General features: G+C 46.2%; 1 protein-coding gene across 1 annotated transcript in view; it reads left to right on the top strand.

Annotated features, from left to right (window-relative positions):
- Positions 1–9,261: 9,261 nt before the first annotated feature.
- PTPRJ (protein tyrosine phosphatase receptor type J) overlaps positions 9,262–21,531 on the top strand; it is a gene marked incomplete at its 5' end in the record, with an annotated part of 46,120 nt that continues 33,850 nt past the window's right edge. The window contains 5 exons of the mRNA XM_021685188.2: positions 9,262–9,316; positions 12,253–12,501; positions 13,850–14,074; positions 16,980–17,246; positions 19,931–20,188. Of these exons, the coding sequence (XP_021540863.2) occupies positions 9,262–9,316; positions 12,253–12,501; positions 13,850–14,074; positions 16,980–17,246; positions 19,931–20,188 (1,054 nt within the window). The remainder of the gene's footprint in view (positions 9,317–12,252; positions 12,502–13,849; positions 14,075–16,979; positions 17,247–19,930; positions 20,189–21,531) is intronic.

Here is a 21,531-nt window from a genome sequence, read left to right as displayed (position 1 = left end):
GTTTAATGGGGCAGTTACAGAGGGACTTGGAGAGAGGGGAAGAGAATATTGATGAGTGTGTTTTGGTGTGAATGTGGGAGGGATGTTTATGTGTAGAGGAGCTGGGGAGAATTTAGAAGTTTTAGGTAAATGCAGCTAGTGGCCTCCTGTGACGGAGGTGTTGAGTAGGAAGAATCCAGTGTTCAGAGTGGACCACTGATGTGATGGCTGGAGCTTTGGCTGAGCTGGGATGGCATCGAGGGTAGTGTTCATAGTTTGGTTTTCTTGGGGGCCTAGAGGAGGATCCTTGTGCCCGGAGCCAGTTTCAGGACTGGTGGTAGTTCTCAAAGAGAAGTAGAAAGAGTTTTGGCTCATCAGCATAAACAAAGTGAAACAGGAACACATAGCTGCAGGAGGGGAGCCATGAATAAGGCTGGAAGGCTCACCAGCCAGGGTCTGCTCCTCAGAAAAGAGGAGGGAGGGACGCCTGGGTGGCTCAGTTGGTTAAGCGTCTGCCTTCGGCTCAGGTCATGATCCCAGGGTCCTGGGATCGAGTCCCGCATCGGGCTCCCTGCTCCGCGGGGAGCCTGCTTCTCCCTCTGCCTCTGTCTCTCTCTCTGTCTCTCATGAATTAAAAAAAAAAAAAAAAATCTTAAAAAAAAAGAAAAGAGGAGGGAGACTCTGCAGTATAAGGTGTTTAGTTAATGCTGCCATCTGGTTGACCAATAGGTTTCTACTGTGCCTGGGGAGTCTAGGTCACCAGAAAACTGTGGCAGAATCAAAGACAGTATCATATTCTGTTTTTGCATGTCAGTATGTCTTCCTCCTAAATCAGTGAGCTCAAAATCTCATCTCTCAGTGTTTGTTTCATTTGCCCAGTCACGGGAGCCTGCAGAAGCCTTGGGTCATTTGTATGGGTGACTTTGCAGAGGAGGAGCGAGAAGTGAGGGTGAGATGTGAGTACTCCTTGTGGGTCTGCATCCTGGGTGAAAGTGGTTGAGGTCGAGGTAGAAGTCAAGACCTGGGTTCTGGTTTTGGTGCTGTGTGTCCTTGGGTAAGCCACTTACTGTCTCTGGGCCTCAGTGCTCACCTCTGTAACTGAGTTGTTGCTCATTTATTTAAATGCTTTGCAGGTATGAATTTCAGATTGCCCATTGGTCTTGTCAGTAGGAGCTGAGCCTTGGTGTTGTCATCTGTAAAATGGGTATAAAAGTACCTTGCAGAATTGCTCTGAAGATTTAAAGATGCTAAGAGATCGTTTACTTTCATCCTTACTCCAACAAGGCGGGTATGATGATCATCCCTGTTTACAGATGTAGATGCCGAGGGACGAGGGACGGAGAGGTTAAGGTCCCTGCCTGAAGTCACAGAGCCAGTAAATGGTGGAGCTGAATGATTTCCCCCAGGCAATCTGATTCCAGATCCCAAGCTCTTCAGCTGTGATTCCTTGACTCTGCTCAGACAAGGGATGTAGAAAGCCCACCTCAGTGCCTGGCAGGTGTTCAGGGAACCTGAGTTCCTTCCTTTTTGTCTTCAGAATGTGTTTGGAAGTGGAGGTCCCTAGAGCGCTTCTGTCAGGCTGTTTTGCCCAGCTTAGTTTTCTAATTTATGGGTTCACCGTGCTTCTTTCTCTCTTCTGATTTTCTAAATCTGCTTTTTCTTTTTTTAAAAGATTTTATTTATTTATTTGACACAGAGAGACACACAGTGAGAGAGGAACACAAGCAGGGGGAGTGGCAGAGGGAGAAGCAGGCTTCCCGCAGAGCAGGGAGCCCGACCCGGGGCTCAATCCCAGGACCCCGGGATCATGACCTGAGCCGAAGGCAGACGCTTAACCGACTGAGCCCTCCAGGCGCACACTAAATCTGCTTTTTCAAACCTCCCTATTTATTACCTTCCTCTTCTCCACCCCCCCCTTCCTTCAGGAAACTTCCTTTCCCTTCTTCCTGCTAGTGGCTGAGCTTGATTATACAAAGTTACCTACCTCCTATCTTCAAAAAAAAAACACAAAAAATTGAGGTGAAATTCATATAGAATTAACCGTTTTGAAGAGCACAGTCGGGTGACATTTAGTACATTCACGGTGTTGTGCGACCACCACCTCTATGTAGTTCCAAACATTTCCATTACCCAAAAGGAAACGCCGTAGCCATTAGCAATCACTCCCCTTTCCCTCTCCCCCGGCCCCTGGCGACTTCCTGTTTCTCTGGCTATTTCATATAAATGAAATCATACGTATGTGCTTCTGTGTCTGGCTTCTTTCATGTAGCATGATGTTTTTGAGGTTCATCCACGTTGTAGCAGGTCCCAGAATTTTGTTCCTTTTTATGGCTGAATAGTATTCCATTGCATGGATATAGAGCATGTTGTTTATCCATTTATTTGTTTATGGAAATTAGGTTGTCCTCCCCCTTGGCTATTGTGCATAGAGCTGCTGTGGCGCCAATTGTCTTTTATGGAAGCTCTGCTCCCTGTTGGGTTCAGGGTCCGTGACTTCTGGTGTCCCCTGAGTCCCAGCCGCAAGCAGGCTCACTTATAACCCTCTTATCGATGGGTCTGCTGAAGCCGGGAGGGAGAAGTCTGGAGCCTCAGAAGAGAAGGGAACACACCTTGGGATCTGAGGTTCGGCTGCCACTGGGCTTGGCTCTGCATGCTAAATCTAGTTTAACTTCTGCCAAGGGGGAGCGAGGTAGAGAGTCGAAATTGCTGGTTTTATCTCCAGCCTCAAGCATCTGTTTTCATCTCTCCTTCCTGTGCCTGGGGCAAGTGACCCTAGCCAGGAAACTCAGCTGTGTGACGCCGGGCTGTGTACTCTGAGCCCCAGCGTCCCTATCTGTAAAGTGGGGATTATAATTCCTATTTTCTAGGGTTGTTGTGACGATTAAGTAAAATGGGAGGTTGACTTCTTTTCCTATCAGGATTTGGGGCGGCCGGGTTCAGGAGCAGTTGTGGAAGGGCACTTGGATGCAGGCTGATTTCTGTGGATGGCTTGTGGACTGGCAACCACCAGGGCCATTCTGGATCCTCTCAGAAGGGGAAGGAGCTGAGGTTACTCTCGTCATTACGTTTAGCTGTCACTGCTGGGAAGATGTCCCCAGCTTCCTTTTTTTCTGCAGTCAACTTTGGTGCTTGGTGTATGAATCTGTGGAAGTGGGTTGCCTCCCATTTCACCTCCTACAAGTAGGCTTTGAGCTAATTTTAGAAAGATGAGTTTTCTCTTGATTGTATTCTTTAAAAAAGTATTTACAAATTTCCCCCATGCTGGGTGTCTTGTGGGGTATTGTTTCCAAGGGTCTTTTTTTTTCCCCGCCCTGTGGTCAGTGGAAGACTTTGGGGGTCTGGCAGACCTGGGCTTGCATCCTGGTTTTACTTCTCCCTGATCAGCTCTGTGACCCTGGATCGCAGATCAGTGGCCTTTCACGTTCTTCATCTGTAAAAATGAGGGTTAATGTGAAAATTAGTTACCTTGCTTTGTAGTTATTATGTCAGCTAGTGTCCTTTTGGTTTTAAATATTAGACAACCCAACTAAAAGTAGTTAAATAATGAGGGGTATTGCATCTCCCCAGGCAAGAAGTCTGGCGGTAAGACAAATGTAGGAATGGGTTGATTTAGTAGCACAAGGATCCGGTGTTTCTCCCTTTTCTCCCCATCAACCATTCTCAGCAGGTCGGTGATTTCTCACCTCCTTGTCACACAGAGGCTGCAGCAGCTCCAGACATTATGGGCAGATCTGATGAAGTCCAGCAAACCAGGAAATTCTTTTTCTTAGTGAGGAAGCTTTTTCCCCTGGAGTCCTCTTGTGGACTTCTCTTTGGTCCCTTTGTCCCATGTCTTAGTCTGGGGTTTTTATGGTCCCCCAGGTCCTGAGGAAAGGATTACAGTGTTGAGGTTTTATTTGGGGAAGTCAGGGCCAGTGAGGTCAAGATGAGTGAAAAGAAGGGGGAGGGAGGCCAGGAGAGGCTGAAGCTGCATGGTGCCATGTGCGCTTTGCTCTGGCTGTCATTTCACGCCGAGCCATGGAGAGACCCAGCTGCTGTGTTCGCCTGGCACCTGTGGGAGGGCTGCCGGGAGAAACCGTAACCCCGATTTGTCAAGAACACTCTTACTTTGCTTGCTGGAGTTTTTGGAAGGTAGAGGAAGGAAAGATGACACGGATAGCTTTTGAAATTGATTTCTGAACCTTCCTGAAGTTCTAGTATATTTCTCACCAGTGGCTTTATATGGGGAGGCAGGGTAGCTAGCGATTAGGGATGTGGACCCTGGAGTCAGGCTGCCTGGGTTCAAGTCCAGACGCTGCAGCTCAACAGTCTCCACAAGGGACCTGTTCCTACATTCAGGGTTGTTTGGAGCTTTAAGTGAGTTAATATCTGAAAGCACTTGGAACGGTGCCTGGCAGAGTCAGGCTCTGTGCATATTGATGGTGACCCTTGCCCTTTCACCTCTAGAACTCAGAGCTTTTTGACACGTTGTCGCATGTAATAATGGTCATCAGCCAATGTTTACTGAGTCTAGGGCTGTACAGGACCCAGCTCGAAATGCACAGGCACTCTTTGCCTTGGTGTGTGCCCTCCTCTGACCTCCCTCTGCGAATGGTACCTACCCCGGGGATACCTTCCGTCTGTCCTCCTGTGGTTTGGTTTGCCTGCCTCCCCCTCCTTCAGCCGTGAGCCCCGCCCAACACAAGGGCTGTCTGCCTCAGCTCTGGGGCTTTGCGCTGCTGGGCACATACAGGCACTCGAGACTTGCTTGTTCAGAGTTGTCAGCGCTTTCTGCTCCACCTTCAGTTGCTTATTTATAGACACGTCTTAGTTCCCTTACTTTCCTAAAAACAGTTTGAGGACAGGTCCGGATCGTCCATGTTTGTAGGCGATATTTGGGTGCATCGTTGACCAAATGGATTCCAGTTCAGGATCTAACACACAGAGCTGTATATGAAGAGAGAATAACATCGCAAGGGGCTAGGATGGACCAGTCTAGAGTCATGAGGTTGGATGGTTTATGTTTTCCAGCTGCTGGGCGGGGGGGGGGGGGGGGGGAAGGGCTTGCTGCCATGTGCTAACTTGTCTAGCAACCTGGTCCTCTTCTTTCTCTCTCCTGTGGTCCATCAGGGACTAGTGGATTGATGCCTGGCATAGATGGACGGCAGGTGCTGGATGCAGGAAGATGAGCTGGAAGGGCACGGGCTTGAGGGTAGAGTGGGGGGTGGGGATGGAAAGGGTGTGTGGGGGTGAGGGGTGGGTAGGAAAGGAGAATCAACAGGACGTGGGTCCTGAGACTTGTGGGGGGTGAAGAATGAGAAGGAATGCTCAGATTCCTTTGGGAACTCGTGTCTGGGCCCTTGGGAGACAGGCTGGGGAGCAGACCTTTTGGTCTGTCTAACCCTTGAGATGAGCATGGATGTTGTCTTCGCCTTCTCCATTTGGTAAGCGCAAAGGATATTTCCTTTGGGTTGGGGTGGATTGGGTACTCAGCCTCCTGGACCCAACCGGCCTTGGCCTTACTTAGCCTTGCTATAGGACCTTAGGCAAATCTCCTTCCTCTGGGACTTAGGAATTGCTTCCTTTCCAAAATGAGAGGCTCATTCCTTTCTTGAGTGTCATTTATAGAGTGCCTACTCTGCACCATTCTAGGTGCGGGCCCAGATGAGGTTTCTGTTCTCATGGAGCATACGTTTTAGTTGAAGGAGGCTGATGACGACTGAGGTGAATGCAGAGGAGAAAAGAGCCAGGGGTGCTCAGTTCCACTGGTTGATTGGAGAAGTACTCCCCGAAGAGGTGGCATTTTAGGCCACGACACTGGAAGGTCTGGGGCAGAGTGTTTTTGGAGAAAGGAATCAATATGTAAAGGCTATAAGAGAGAACCAGCTTCAGGAACATTTCAAAGGGCATGCTGAGATCACCAGGGGACATGTAGGCTGTGGTTAAGAGTTTCGGATTTTATTCTAAGTGTGATGGGAAGCTGGAGGACATTTTTTCCCACTAGAATCCCTTTTGATTATTTTCCTCTTCATGAGGGCCATACTTCGAAAGATCCCGTTAACCAAAAAAGGTATGTTTATTAAACAGTAGGATGTACAACCTCAAATTATTTTAGGTTTTTAAAGTATGGGGTAGTAATTTATGAATCACGATGAGTATCTTTGAGGTCCTTCCAGGGACCTAAAGATGGCAGACTGAGACACTCAACTAAATAAATAATCTTTAGGGTTGCTCTGTTTCAAACACTCGTGCTTCCCAAAGCTGCATGTCATACAATTAAAAAAAAAAAAAAAAGATTACTGCCACCTACCGATAGAAGGAGGAAGCTGGATTTTTGCACAACAAAAATCCCGAACCCAGGAGATTTCTTCTCTTGTGCACCTGGCTTTACTTTCTGTACTTGTGACCTGAAAATGGCTCTGGGGAAGGGGTGTCACGGTCCTCTTTTTTTTTTTTTTTTCCCCTGCCCTAGAGAATCTTGACTGTTTCTACGTCCTTCTGCCTCAATTAATGATGCGGTGGCAGCAGGGAGAGCTGCCCTGGAGAGCTGCTTCAGTGCTGGGTGTATCTGTGGGGAAGAACACTGGATAGCTCGGCCTCCATATGCCCGAGTTAATCCATTGTTTGTAAGCCACCTCTGGTTTCACTGAGTTCCCTTACTCAGTGTCCTTGCACCCTAGTCCCTGCCAGTGGGCCTTTTTTAATGTACTCGTTAGCACCCCATCCCCATTATTAAATTCTCAACTGCTTTATTCCTGATTTGCATTTTCCGTGGCCGAATGAAGGCGCTGACTTCCGTTTTCTTTTTCTGTTACAGATGGTGTGCGCAGGTGACTGTAAGTACCGCTCCCCTCTCTTCTCTTGTGTTGTTCGCTACCGCCCCCTGATGGACACAGCAGCACTTACAGCAACGTGAAAATCACAGAAAATGCTAATTTGTTCAAACTCTCTTAGTTTCCAGTTTTTCTTTAGAACTGGGGTGAGTGTGGCACCAGCAAGTGAAAGAAAGAATTCAATCAACTGAGCAACTTTGACAAATAAAAATTTTATATTTTCTGTGATTTTTTTTTTCCCCCGCCAGCCTACATCCGTGGGTGATTTTTAAAAAAGACTTAGTTTTCATAATGCAGTATGATTTATATTTATTTTATGTGCTGCCATCCCATAAGTATTTTTTTGGGTTGCTACATTGCTCCATGATTTTTAAAGTGGTGGACAGGGTTTGTGTAACCTTTGGAAAACCAGATGTAGCCTCCTGTATATTTTGCTTCCATATGGAGGGCTGAGTCCCATTTGCTAACTGGTGTTGGTCCATTGAAGTTCTCCCTGGTCTAGAGTAAAATGAGAAAAATGAGGCTATGATAGTAAGTTTTAAGTGAAGCTAAATATATTTAATTGAAAGCACCATTTATTCTGGGATGATGTCCTTACTAATTTTTTGGGTCATAATTTGTTTCTATAGGAAATAAAGATAACAGTGTTCGGTAGTTTTTTTTTTTTTTTAATGTACCTTTTAGAATAAATAAAAATTGATAGCTTTTATCTGTCCTCAAAATTTGGGAACCTTTTTTTTTTCCTGATTGGTAAAATCCCAAAGTCTGTGAACCATGGAGATAAAATAATTAGAATGTTCTTCCACTGCCACACAAAGGGGGCAGATCTTGCCGAAACCTTCTAATAAAGCCGATCTCAGTTAATAACGGTGATTATGCAAAGTCTGTACAAACAATGGGAAGAACTCTACAGTTGCTTTTTCTTTCTTGTTAATCAGTTTGATAAATAAGCTGGTAGGTACCTTGTACGGGCTTGAATCGTTGGTGCCAAAGAAGAAAACCTCTATGCATAGAGGGTGGTATTTTAAAGCAGGAGAAGGGGAGATGAAGAACTATGATTCGTTTTAAAAATCGTAATAAAAACCTGTTGTATCGTGAGTGGGAGGTGCCATTTTGTTAGTTTGCGTGACCGCTGTTTCTGGCTACTTAAATCGGTCACACTTATCACTGAAAAGTTTCCTGGTGCCTTACTGAGATGAATGTCAGGGGCTCTAGATGTGACTGTTAAGATCACAGCTGAAGCCTCGGACACGGGAAAGAAAAATGAAACACAAACTAAGAAGTCTGTGAACCATAGCAATAGAATAATGGGAATGTTCTCCTAGGACTTTGAGTAAAATCACATGCTAACGACCAGCAGGATGGGACTCTGAACTCCGATTTTATAAATGTCGAAATCCAGTGACGTTGGTTACCATGTCATGGTACCTTAAAAATAGCCCTTTATGTTTAAAATAGTGTATTAGAGCTGACAACATAGGAACCTGAGGATGAGAGGTTCTAAGGGACTCATTCCAGGTCATATAGCTAAGGGGCAGAGGAGATCCTCGCGTCCAGGTCTGAGTTTAAAGACCAGCTCCTTTCACTTTATGCCATTCTGTCTCATGCCATCTTAGTGCCCGAATATGGCGGAACGTCCTCCTAATATCAGGATTTGGCAAAAAAGTTAGCTTCTGCATCATGTAAGACCTCTCCATGGGCAGTGTTTTCTAAGAATGAAAAGAGAGACTTCTTTTACATCTTAGGTCTTTTTTTGGTATCAGCTTCTATATAGATTTAATCCATATTCAAGTCACAGCCAACATTGCTGATCTCTTGTCATTTTTGTCTCTGTTTTAAAGCCTTCTGTCTCACTAACACACATGCATACATGTATGTATATGTATCTAAAATTAGTTTGTTGGAGGAAAGTCCAGGAAGCAGAGAAAGGGAAATGAAATTCTGTGATCGTACAATTCACTTCTGAAAAGTAGACGTGCAGAGCAGTCCTGACTCTTACATTTCCTTTTTTAAAAAATATTTTATTTATTTGAGAGAGAGAGAGAGAGAGCGAGCGAGCATGGGGGGGGGAGGGGCAGAAGGAGAGGGATAAGCAGATTCCCCACTGAGTGGGGAGCCCAACACAAAGCTGGATCCCAAGACTTTGGGATCATGACCTGAGCCTAAGGCAGACGCTTAACTGACTGAGCCACCCAGGCGCCCCTTACATTTCTTTTTTAAATGTAACTTTTGATGTCCTTTGGGAAACAATATTTAAGTAGAACCCATGTTTGTGTTTGACATTGAAGCTGTTTCCATCAATACAACCACTGTGACCACAACATGGGAAAACACGGGCAGCACTGTTTCTGAGTATGCACGTACAGAAAGGAGCAAGGTGGAGAGTAGGTGGACCACCACTGATGAAAATCCAGCAAGGAATGGCACCACAGGCTTTAGTCCAACAACTTCATACACGTCCTTTGTCACTTCAGAAATAGTCACTACGACTTCGAGAGATCCCACAGCTGGAAATGACACAACAGGTAAGGTGAGCCCCCAGGAATGATCGTGAACCGTTCCTTTTCATCCTGTATCCTAGAGCCTTGTCCATTCAGATTGCCTGTTGGGGAGAGATTGGTTTTTGTTAATGGTGGAAGAGGAGAAAAGATTGTGTATTGTTTCAAGTCCAGGAGTTCAGATGGCCAGATTATTTGGTATTAGGGTCCTAGGTGTTTGGGGAGGTTTTAAGTAATTCCAACTGTCCAGTTTTAAAAATCCTTTGCTATTATTGGCTAATATTTACTCTTCTGCTAAGGCTTGGGAACAGAGACCTCATTAGACACGTGTCGTAATGGTGTCAGTTATTGTAGGCTTCTTTTAAGCTCTGCAGGAGAGTTGATGCTGTGTTTATATTCTCAGGAGTTTTTGCTGGACCTGAAAGTTCGGTATACTTTATAGAGGAGTGCATGTTTCAAATGAAATAATAGCCCTGTGACATTGGGTGAGGTTTAGATTTTTATTTAGCTTAGATGTCGGTACCCTGAGCCACGTGTTGCAGCTGCAAATTTAGCTCTCTCTCTTTTTTTAAGCTGAAAAGAACCAAAAATATAAAAAAGAGACGAGAAGCTCTTTTAAAGCTGAGAAGAACCAAAAAATTTAAAAATGCTATCCTCTGTTGGTTTTCTGATCTGGGGATGTAATCTCTTTGGCTGGTGAGGGCCATGGAAGTTTGACCTCTTGGGGCCCATGGCTTGAAGTGACCACCCGCCTAGCACAGTGCCTTCTACACATGGAACAGGCAAACGAAACCAGTGGTTTTCAGCAGGTTTTTTTTTTAAGCCAGGAAACAATTTCTTTAAATAATAAAATCTCGCCCAGAAGCCCAATAAGTAAAAAGAACTGGCGCGAGAGGAGCTACAGGGATGGGTGTCACAGGTACTCCAAAAAAAAAAAAAAAAATCTCTTGGAGCTCCTCAGAGCAGAGTTTTAGAGGCAAAAAGCCCTGTGATAGAGGTTTGCTATATTATGAAAGAGAGAAGATCAGGAGGAGAGGGCAGGGAGATGAAGAGAACGAACGAGGAAGAAGAAGATGGAATTTAGAAATGGTGATGGGGCCAGCACTGGTGACCGTAGGAAAGAGGAGGTGGAGAAGTGGCGAGGAGCAGCCAGCCCAGGAACTGAGTATCCTCACTCTGCCTGAAAGTTCCCGGGACAAGGCTTTGTTCATCAGCTCCTATTTACTGAGCACGTACTCTTTTTTTTTTTTTTTAATTTAATTTATTTATTTGACAGAGAGAGACACAGCGAGAGAGGGAACACAAGCAGGGGGAGGGGGAGAGGGAGAAGCAGGCTTCCTGCCGAGCAGGGAGCCCGATGCGGGACTCGATCCCAGGACCCTGGGATCATGACCTGAGCCGAAGGCAGATGCTTAACGACTGAGCCACCCAGGCGCCCCAGGAGCACGTACTCTTATGCTTAGTTGTTCTTAATACATTATCCTGTCCTCTCAGTAACCCCAAGGGCCACAGTGACAAACTGTAATGCCGAGGAGTTGGGTTTTGTCTGAGGGCTCGGTTATTGAGCACAAAGTGGCGGGCACCCAGGGAGCTCGGCTCCAGAGCACCCTGGTGCCCTGAAGCTGGTACCAGTTAGTTACCCAGAGCCCTTCTGCTGGCCTCCTGGATGGCTGTTGCATTTCTTTTCAAAAGAAAAAGGACACAGGAGTGACCCCATTTAGCAATCTTTGCACCCAAAATGTTTGATGTGAAGGGTAGAATCACAGAGTGCATTGGCTCGCTGCAGAAGCCGCCATGCCTTCCAGTTCCACCCCTGCAGACCTCAGGCGGGGGTTTGCGCTATCCGCAACACTGCCCATGCCTCGTGTGCTCAGCCCTGGGTTCTGATGTCCCCGATGCCACCAGTGATGTGTGTTCCTGAGCCAGTTGCCCCGCCTCTCAGTGTTTCTACCTTGCCATCTCCCGAAGGAAGGGAGTGGATGTCATGTTGGCCCAAATGGCTGGTTTATGTCACAGCCAGCCAAATAAGGTGATGGAAAGAATGGTGGGGGGGATAGCTCGGAAGTCTTCTGAAGCACCCCTCTGGGCTTGGAACACAGGGATGAGCTCCTTAGTGGAAATGTCTGGGTGCTCTGAGATGATACTATTTGTATTATCTTGAATCGAGACCTTTAGAAGTAGCAAACAGTCTCTTTGTTTGGTGCTTTGTTCCTTATGCCCCAAACAAATATGATTAAATGTTGCTGTTGGACAATTTTGAAGACCGTTTCGAAGAGTGTCAAATCACGTTGAAGTGAACTGTTGAGGAGAATACAACAGATCCTAAAAATCTTTGGCTGTAGGTGTATTCTTTTCTCTGTAATGCTATATCTACTTTTTCCTGCTGTGAAATGACAGACTTGCACTGGACCCTGATACCAAAAAAGTATTTTTAGTGAGTCACCTTGAAACATCAGTGACCCCAGTCATTCTTTTTTTTTTCTTTAAGGTTTTATTTATTTATTTGACAGAGAAAGAGAGCAGAAGCAGGGGGAGCAGCAGAGGGGGAGGGAGAAGCAGGCTTCCCACCGCCCCCAGCAGGGAGCCCGATGTGGGGCTCTATCCCAGGACCCTGGGATCATGACCGGAGCCAAAAGCAGACGCTTAACCGACTGAGCCACCCAGGTGCCCCGACCCCAGTCATTCTTTTTTTTTTTTTTTAAAGATTTTATTTATTTATTTGAGAGAGAGAGAATGAGAGACAGAGAGCAGGAGAGGGAAGAGGGTTAGAGGGAGAAGCAGACCCCCCGCTGAGCAGGGAGCCCGATGCGGGACTCGATCCCGGGACTCCAGGATCATGACCTGAGCCGAAGGCAGTCGCTTAACCAACTGAGCCACCCAGGCGCCCGACCCCAGTCATTCTTAATGAAAGGTGACTGCAGATGTCTCTTCCATCAATGCCCCATTGTGTGTTTTTAAAATAGAGCCAAGTCCGGTTTCTGGTCTTCGCGTTTCCTTCGTGGGGGTGACGCAAGCTACTCTTACCTGGAAGGAAGCGAACGGCACCGCCACCTGCCGGCTGCTCCTTGAAGGCATCGGGGGTCCTGAGGGGATGACTCAAGACTTGGTGGTCAATATATCGGGCCTGACACCAGGGACTCAACACAAGGTCACCCTGCTTCTTTCAGAACCAAATGAACAGAGAGAGTCCTCGGTCACAGACAGTGGCTTAGGTGAGTTACAGAAGTGTGCTTCTCATCTGCCTTGCTGGTTTTGACTTTCAGTAACTTAATAGTTTTAAGAAATGTCGTGCTTACATTTCTATAGAGTTTTAGAATTTATTTTATTTATTTTTATTTTTTTATTTTTTAAAGATTTTATTTATTTATTTGACAGAGAGAGACACAGCGAGAGAGGGAACACAAGCAGGGGGAGTGGGAGAGGGAGAAGCAGGCTTCCCGCGGAGCAGGGAGCCCCATGCGGGGCTCGATCCCAGGACCCTGGGACCATGACCTGAGCCGAAGGCAGATGCCCAACGACTGAGCCACCCAGGCGCCCCTAGAGTTTTAGAATTTATAGAGGGCTTTCCTCCACATTTTAGTTTGACCCTTTATTTGTATGAAGAAGGGAGGGGGAAATGTTCGTATTTTACCGGTCAGATCACTGGGGCTCAGAATGGTAATGGGGGTTGAAACTTTTTGAGTCTGGCATCCCGGAAAGGAGCTGGCCCCTTTAGCTCTTCAGACTTTCCGTTGAACGGATAACAGATGTGTTAACTCGGGTAGGGCCTTTGGAGGAACTTGCCACGTCCATTGAGTAAAGGGATGCTTAGCAAGCAAGTCTAGCAGACAGCTTCTGCATTGCCAATGGAGTGGCCATTTGCAGATTTTAAGCGTTTTCAGAGGTAAACCAGTGGATTGAGCAGAACAAGTACTTAATCCCCATTTTACACATAAGGAAACAGGACTACGAAGTGGGTGTTTAGGATTCTTGACTGCAAGTGACAGAAACCAGACTTTAAGTAGCTTGGGCTAGAAGAGCAAACTTGTTGGCCTGTGTCTGTTTTCCCATTGCGGGCAGCAAGGCCTTGAAGAAAGAGACAAGGGGATGCCCGTCTCCTCTTCCTGCTTCCTTCTGTGCCAGCCTTGTTCTCAGAGTGGCTCAGGGAGAAATGATTACCCGCCTGTAGGTGCCCCGTTTCACCCCCTATCGGAAGGGGTCTGGCCCAGGGGAGAAATGTCTAGAGTGGGCTCTGCTGAGCCGGGTTTGAGCCCTGTGGCTGTCCCTGGATGACCACGTTGGGAGCTGGGTGGGAGAAGATTTCCTGAAAGAAGGGGAGGAGCTACAAACAGCTGAGTTGGAAAGAGAGGGTACCTGGATAAAAGTAGAAAGTAAAATATCTGCCAAAAATTGGGGCCTTTGTAGGCGGATATATCTCTCTCAGGGGAAGGAAGGGAAGGATTTGTGGAGTACGCGCTGTGGGCTCTGCCTGATGTGTCCTCTTGTGGGGGAGGTGCTGCAGGGGGACAGGGCTGGGCTTCTGTTGCAGGGAATGTATTTTGACTTTTGTGTTTGAAACAGATGTCAACAACACAGAGAGCTCCTCCCAGCAGCCCCGGACCCCCACTGCCGGGGTGTATGAATACCACCTTGATCCCATAGACCTGTCTTCTCACCAGCCTCTGCCCCAAGACACGGAAGTCCTGCTGTTCGGGTTGAAGTCCAACATGCAGTACAAGGCCACCGTTTATTGTCAAGCGGCAGATGGCACAGAAGGACAGCCCCGAAACGTAACTTTCGGGACAGGTATATCTAACACAAAGTTTTGTCCTCTGTGATTCTGGTTCTCCGTTCTCTCTCGCCTCACAAGCAGTTTTGTTGTTGGAGGGAATTTTCTGGAAGGGGTTTTGGACAGAGCAGATCCAGTGAGTTTCTTCTTCACTCTGCAGCCAAGACGCTTCGTTCTTTCAGCTCAGTAAAGCGTGTTGAGCAGCTGCTATGTGTGGATGCCAGGGGCTACCTCGTGTCCTTTGAGTCTTTGCACGTGAACCAGTGAGACAAACTGGTGTTGTAGTTTTCACTCATTAATAGATATTCATGTTGTCGTTGTTGGTTAATTATTTTCCCCTTCCAATAAGAAAATAAGTTTTTTATTTTTCTGGCCCAGCCTTGGAATGCATACTGATCTCTCTGTTGAAGCGTGTTGACATGCACGTTGCTGCTTCCTACCTAGAATTTAGTGGTACTTCCACTCTGTATATTGACCAGTATTTGGAGGTGTTTTGGATTGGTGCTGATGGGGGAGCGAAGAAATGTATGGTTGCTCCCTGACAGGATTTGGGTATAGATGGGGAATTGAGAGAGATGCACACGCTTTGAGAGGCCCGTGGTCAGGCCCCGTGGGCTCAGGAGAAAATGCACCAGCGTCACTCTCAGGGACTTGGCTGAGGCAACATGAACTAACTCTGGCTACCTGATCCAAAAATATATCTGTTCTCAAAGGCTGCTAGAGACCCATAGAATGGAGGGGTAGGGGCAGGGGGTGGGGGACACAGGGCAAAAAAATAAGACTACTATCCAGGAAACTCTGGAAGGCTGGGTCACACTGGACCATCAGCAGTAAAGTCCCACGGTGGAGAGGGTGTCACATTGCTGCTTTCTGGATGGCTGTGTTGGGGAAGGGAGTGCTGTCCCCCAGCTTTTACATGGATGACAGGTACTTCCTCCCACCCAGGAGGATCGGGGTGCTGTTTGGAAGAGGGGGTTGGGTGCTGCAGAGGCAACACGTGGCCCCTGTCCACGGCAGCTGCCCACTGAGTGCTCTGGACATCGGAAGGCTGGTGCATGATTTTCACATCAAATCCCTAGGAAAACCTTCTACTATAGGCAGGATTTGAACTTGCTTTGAAGAAAGAATAGGATTTGGATAAACAGAGGGAGGAAGACGTGTCCCTTGATGCAGCATTGTGGGTGAAGGTGCAGGTTGTGGACACCGAGGTATGAAGGTAGAGAGGCACTGGGAGTCGGTGACAGCTCGAGGACCCTGATAATTCCAGAGGGGTTGATTTCAGTCCTAGAAGATGTGATCATATGCTTGAGAGTTGTGTGTCTCCCTCAGAGAGTGGGGTGGGGGACCTGCTGCAGAGTACTCAGAAGCAGTGACTGGCCCGGCCGTGTTCCTTGCACAGGGCTGGACAACCTGGCAGGATGCTTATGACAAATGGTGTCTGTAAAGAATTCTTACTTTTCCTCCTTTCTTCTTTCCTCTTCTACTGGTGATGCTAGTGTGTAGGTAGAGAGGGGAGGATGTAGCTGTAGGAAAGGCGGCTTGGCTTCCAGGGACCCTCAGGGACCCAGCAGGTTGGCAGGTGGGAGGGCTTGGGCTGTCTGGAGGGTGGGTCAGTTTGGAGGAGGGGGAGGAACGGGCCCTCCAGGTGCGCCTTTGACAGCGGTGGGCCCTTGCCAAGCAGTGTACCCCAGAGCTGGATCCATCCAATGACCCTTTGCCTGATTTGCTTAAAAGGGGTTTTGTGGATTAGTGGGGGTCTTGGGTTCCCTGCTTTTAAAGTGGTTTGAGCAGAATTAAAGTAATAGTGATTGTGTTTTAAGCTCTCAGTCGTATGGATACACACAGCCTGGTTTGTGTCAAGCTGTCCTAGCACTTGATAAATAAGAATTATAGTAACCTTAACCCTCTCTATGTGGCATGTGTGTATATATATATGTAGACATATACCTACGTACATATACGTACACACACATACATGTATCGTACCAGGCATAAGGAAATCATCAGAGCATTGTCAAGAACCCTGAGACTAGTCGTGGTAGAAAGTCAGCTCTAAGGCTGAAGAGCAAGGGGGAAGAAGTGGTGCTTTTGGAGCCCAGTGAGGGCTGGGGCAGTGGGGGAGGCAGCCGAGCCCGAACAGCAAGCCAGAGCAGAGGCAGTGGGAGGAAGACTCGACGGCTTTCTTCTCCGCCTCCCGGTAGCCTCCTCACCGGGTTTGCAGGTGGAACCCGATCCCAGGCCTCCCAGGCTGTCTGGCAGGACCCTCTCTCCCCCCAAACCCCAGGGATGCAGTGCATAGGAGTCAGCCTCCCGGAGCACGGAGCAGGCAGGTGAAGGATGGAGGATGGATTGGGAGTGTGGGGTGGGCAAGTGGCAGATAATTGGAACTCTGTGTTATCTTTTCTTGAGGTTAGGACTGTTACCCCACTTTTACAGATGAGGAAACTGAGCTCAAGTGATTTTCTTAAGATCTACCCGGCCCCTAACGCAGAACTAACCTTGGGACCTGGACCTGCGTCATGATGAAGTGTGTGGTCTTTAATCGATCCTGTAGAGTTCATTCTGGATGGATAGATGCTTGAGAGGGTTTCTGGGTTAGCCCAGCACCTGGGCGGGCATGAGCAGACTCCATGTTACTGTTTGAGGAGCCTGTCATAGCTCTGACTCACAAGAAGCACAAAGACTAACTATGCAATTGCAATTGGCTTGGTTGTTTTGCACTGATGGTGATGATGATACCTGATGTTTGCTGGGACCCCCATACTTTCGTGTATGTTGTGGTTGTGGGTCAATGGTGTAGGATAGGAAGGTGCAGTCGCTGAGAGTACTTCTTACATTAGATGACATGCCAATGATGGTGGTTTCTCTCTCTCTCTGGCTTGGCCATTCTGGTTACTGTTAACTCCTCTTGTGTCTTCACAGTGGCCAGTCAAGTTTTTGACATTGAAGTTGTGAACATCAGTGCGACGCACATGACCCTGACCTGGAAAATCAACGATAATGAGTCATCCTCTCTCTATACCTATGAGATCCAGGTTGCTTGGCCGACTGATTCCTTCGTCCTCAATGTCAGTGATACTTGGGTCAACATCTCTTCACTCAACTCCAGTACCTTATACAACATCACAGTGCGCCCTTTCCTTGGCAACGGTTCTGAGGGCGTGTCGGGTTTTCTCCAAGTGTACACCCGTGAGTTCACTCATTGCTTTGCTAAACTTTCTCGCCTGCCTGCTATGTACCAGGCCCAGGTATGAGACAGAGCTCTGTTCCTGCCCTCAAGGAAAGCGCGGCTCAGTGTGTGAGCCCACAGGGACTCTTACCTCCTTCATCATGTGCGCTGTAGTAATGGTGATCATTGACTCACCCTCCCCACATTGCTGAGCATTGTGCAACATGCTTTCCTTGCGCTGTCTCAGGTCACATTCACAGATCTTTGGCATGGTTGGTCTTAGCCTTATTTTATGGACGAGGAAGCCACAGCTGAGAGAGGTGCTGTAGGCAGGTGTCACACCTGATAAGTGGCAGAGGTGGGATTAGACAGTTGGGCTCTCTTGACTCCAGCCTCAGCTTGTAACGACCATTCTAGTGTGGTGGAGGCAAATTGATGCATGGAGACAAAAAGAACCATGTCCCTTTGTCCTTTGGATACTGACATTATAATGAAGCAAGGCACAGATACATCTCATCCTTTCTTTGCTTAACTGTGTCTTAAAGATAAGATGATAGGCAGCAAATAAATAAAAAGTTTTCTGTTCCAAAGAAGGTCCAGTAATTGAAATAAAACAATAATGGTGTACCACAGTATACAGTATAATAGTATAGTATTATACCATGTCAGGAGCTTTAGGATCCCTGTTTTATAGATAAGAAAGCTGCAGCCCAGCACAGCTGGATGATTTGCGCAAGGCCACAGAGTTAGCTAGCAAGTACAGCACAGAAACTTGTACCTGGCTCTGGACCCAGGGCTTGTTTCGCAGAATGCTTTACTTGGGTGTCTGTTGCTTCCTAGGAAGCACAGCTTAGGTGTTTGTTTGTTTTTAAGAGAGAGAGTAAGGTGGGGGAAAAGTGGTAGAGAAGGGCAGAGGGAGAGGCCGAGAGAGAATATTAAGCAGGCTCTATGCCCAGCATGGAGCCCGACATGGGGCTTGATCTCAGGACCCTGAGATCATGACCTGAGCCAAAAGCAAGGGTCGGAAGCTTAACTGACTGAGCCACCCACACTTCCCCACACCTTAGGCATTTTTACAGATGTCTTCTGGACTGGCTCTTTGGGGTAAATGGAATTTGCTTTCACTTCTCCATCTTTTACATTTTTTACTGTTTAATCCCTTTATTAGTTAGGATTAAGTTTGACTGTGAGTAACAAAAAAATTCCCAAGTTTGCATGGCTTAAACAAAATAGAAGTCTATTTCTTTGTCGTCATAAAAGAAGCACAGTTCCAGGCAGGATGGAATGGTCGAGTGTTAGCCAGGGCTCCATCACAGGAAACAGAGCTTTTTTAAGCCAAAAGGAATTTAATCCTGGTAACTGAGGGTTTATGGAATTATTGGGAGGGTTGGTGTATTATTTTGCTAGGGCTGCCCTATCAAAATAGCACAGACTGGGGAGCTTCAACAACACTCATTTATTTTTCACAGTTGTGGAGGTAAGAAGTCTGAGATCAAGGGGATGCATGGGGAGTTTTCTCTGAGGCCGCTCTCCTTGGCTTGTAGATGGCTGCCTTCTCCCTTTGTCTTCACATGGTTGGCTTTTGGTCTGCGTATGTCTGTGTTCTAATCTCCTCCTCTTTTTTTTTTTTTTTTTAAGATTTTATTTATTTATTTGACAGAGAGACAGGGAGAGAGGGAACACAAGCAGGGGGAGCGGGAGAGGGAGAAGCAGGCCTCCCGCGGAGCCGGGAGCCTGCTGCGGGGCTTGATCCCAGGATCCTGGGATCATGACCTGAGCTGAAGGCAGACGCTTAACGACTGACCCACCCAGGCGCCCCCTAATCTCCTCTTCTTATAAGGACCCCAGTTGTACCGGATTAAGGACCACTCTAATGACCTCATTTTACTTTAATCACCTCTTTAAAGACCCTATCTTTAAATATACCTCACATTCTGAGGTACTGAGGGTTAGGACTTCAACATAGGAATTTTGAGGGGACACAGTTCAAGTCATAACAGCGGGGGAGCAGGCTTTAGGCTGGGACCCAGGAATGACTTCCACCCTAAGGGTGCAGCTTTTGTCACAGCAGGTCCAGGAATGTCTGTTCTGAGCTGGAGTCTGGGATCAGCAGCCACGAAGTTGGTTCTAGAGCTAAGCAGCCTGAGCTCTAGCCATTGCGTCTATATGCCAGCTACAAGGAGGAGGAGGGACAGAAGATACTGCTCCACGCGTTCATGATACTTCCTAGAAGTCAGGCAGTTCTTCTGCTCACATCCCATTGGCCAGAACTTAGCCACATGGCTCATCTAGCAGCAAGGGAGGCTGGGACATGTAGTCTTTATTTCTGGTGGCCATGTACACAGCTAAAAATCTGGGGCTGTATGACGAAGGAAAAAGCAGGGTAGGGAATCGGTTTTAGCAGTCAACAGCAGCTGCTGCTGCATGTCCCTAAACAGAGGTTCATTTATTTCTGGTGAATGACTTTGTACAATCCCAAAACGTGCAGTTTCTGTGTTTTTACCGCCAAGTGTTTTCTCAGTGGCCGGAAATACCAGTTTCTGAGGGGCTTGTGTTGTAGATGGTAATACAAAGAAGAGAAAAAGACAGGTCAGGTGTCCCAAGTGTGCATTTAATCTCAGTGTAAATATTTTTGTGAAGTTCAGTCACCCTCATCTTCTGGAGAAATAGGTTCTTAATCTAGCTGTTTACTTTCTTCCCTCAGCCCCTGGTCCAGTTTCTGACTTTAGAGTGACGAATGTCAGCACAAGGGCAATTGGCTTAGCTTGGAGGAGCAATGACTCAGATTTCTTTAAGATACTTACCAGAAGGGATGGAAGTAGAGAACCTCAGGAGAACACGACCAGCGACCAAAGTATTGTCATTGGTGGCTTATCCCCCGGAACCATGTATGTTTTTGAAATATTTCCAAGAGGACCAAATGGGACTGAAGGGGATCCCCGGACAGTTCGCAATAGCACTGGTAAGCAAATAGGCTGTGTTTTCTGTTAAACTGTTTCTTAAAGGAAATCAGTGTAATTTCTAATGTCAGGTTTTTCAAATATTGCTTTTCTTTTTATCTAAGAAAAATCTTAAAAAAATTTATCACGATAGTAATGCATATTCATTATATAAAATACACAGACAAGCAAAAAGAAGAAAATCACATAGTAAACCTATCAACCAGAAATAATCACTGACAACTTTTGGTGTGTTTTTGGTGTATGAAATAATCATTGATAACTTTTATGATTTTATAATTTTAAGATAATATCGGTGTGTGTGTACATATATTTGTATTTTTTTTCTTTTATGAACATTGAAGTCATCCTATTCACGTGGTTTTATAATCTGCTTTTTTCTACCTAGTGGCTTCTTACGGATATTTTTCCCTTTCAGTATAAATATTTCTACAGGATAATTTTAATACCTGCCTGGCATTCCATTGTCTAAATCAAGGGTCAACAGATAATAATGGCCTATGGGCCAAATCTGGCCCACTGCCTGTTTTTATAAAGTTTTATTGGAACACAATTATGCTTATATATTTACATATTGTCTGTCACTTCTTTTGTGCTAAAAATGAGTCGTTGCAACAGAAAATATATGCTCCATAAAGCTTAAAATATTTATTCTGTGGTCCTTAAAGAAAAACTTGGTTGACCCCTGGGATAGATCACTGTTATTCAAAGTGTGATCCAGGGACCCCTGTGAGTCCCCTAGGTTCTTTCAAGGGGTTGACAAGGTATTATTGTTATCATCATAATGCTGCTAAAATGATACTTGGCTTTTTCACCTTTATTCTCTCATGATGAGTGTATAATGGAGTTTTCCAGATGCTGTGTGACAAGGGATGACATCATCACTTGGATGACTAATGGAATGTATACTTGTGTATTCTTATGTTTTAAAAATTTCCTCATTTTTTATTTCTAATACAGTAAATACAAATATAGCCTACATAAATAAAAATTCTCTTTTAAGAAGGTAAAGGGGTCCTGAGATTCAAAAGTTTAAGAATCACTGATCTGGATGTATTGTAACTTACTTAACTACTCTACTCCTCTTTTATTGGACAAATAGATTATTTACAATCTTTCATAAACAACATTGTTCTTTAAGGTTAAATGATATTGATGAAAGTATCTCATGAAAACAACTTAATGTTCATTACTGTTGTTTTTAAAATCTGAAATAAATATTTTTGGGAAAGTTTGGAAAACATACACTATTCTTTGACCTTTGCTTGTAGGAGAATTGAAATCTTTTATGCAGAGGGGAAGAATAAAGAAATAAGAATAATTCCTGTAGCCACACATGAAATCA

This window comes from Neomonachus schauinslandi, chromosome 11, assembly GCF_002201575.2.
Source record: "Neomonachus schauinslandi chromosome 11, ASM220157v2, whole genome shotgun sequence".
Taxonomy (NCBI): domain Eukaryota; kingdom Metazoa; phylum Chordata; class Mammalia; order Carnivora; family Phocidae; genus Neomonachus; species Neomonachus schauinslandi.
This window is presented reverse-complemented; position numbering and strand designations above follow the sequence as displayed.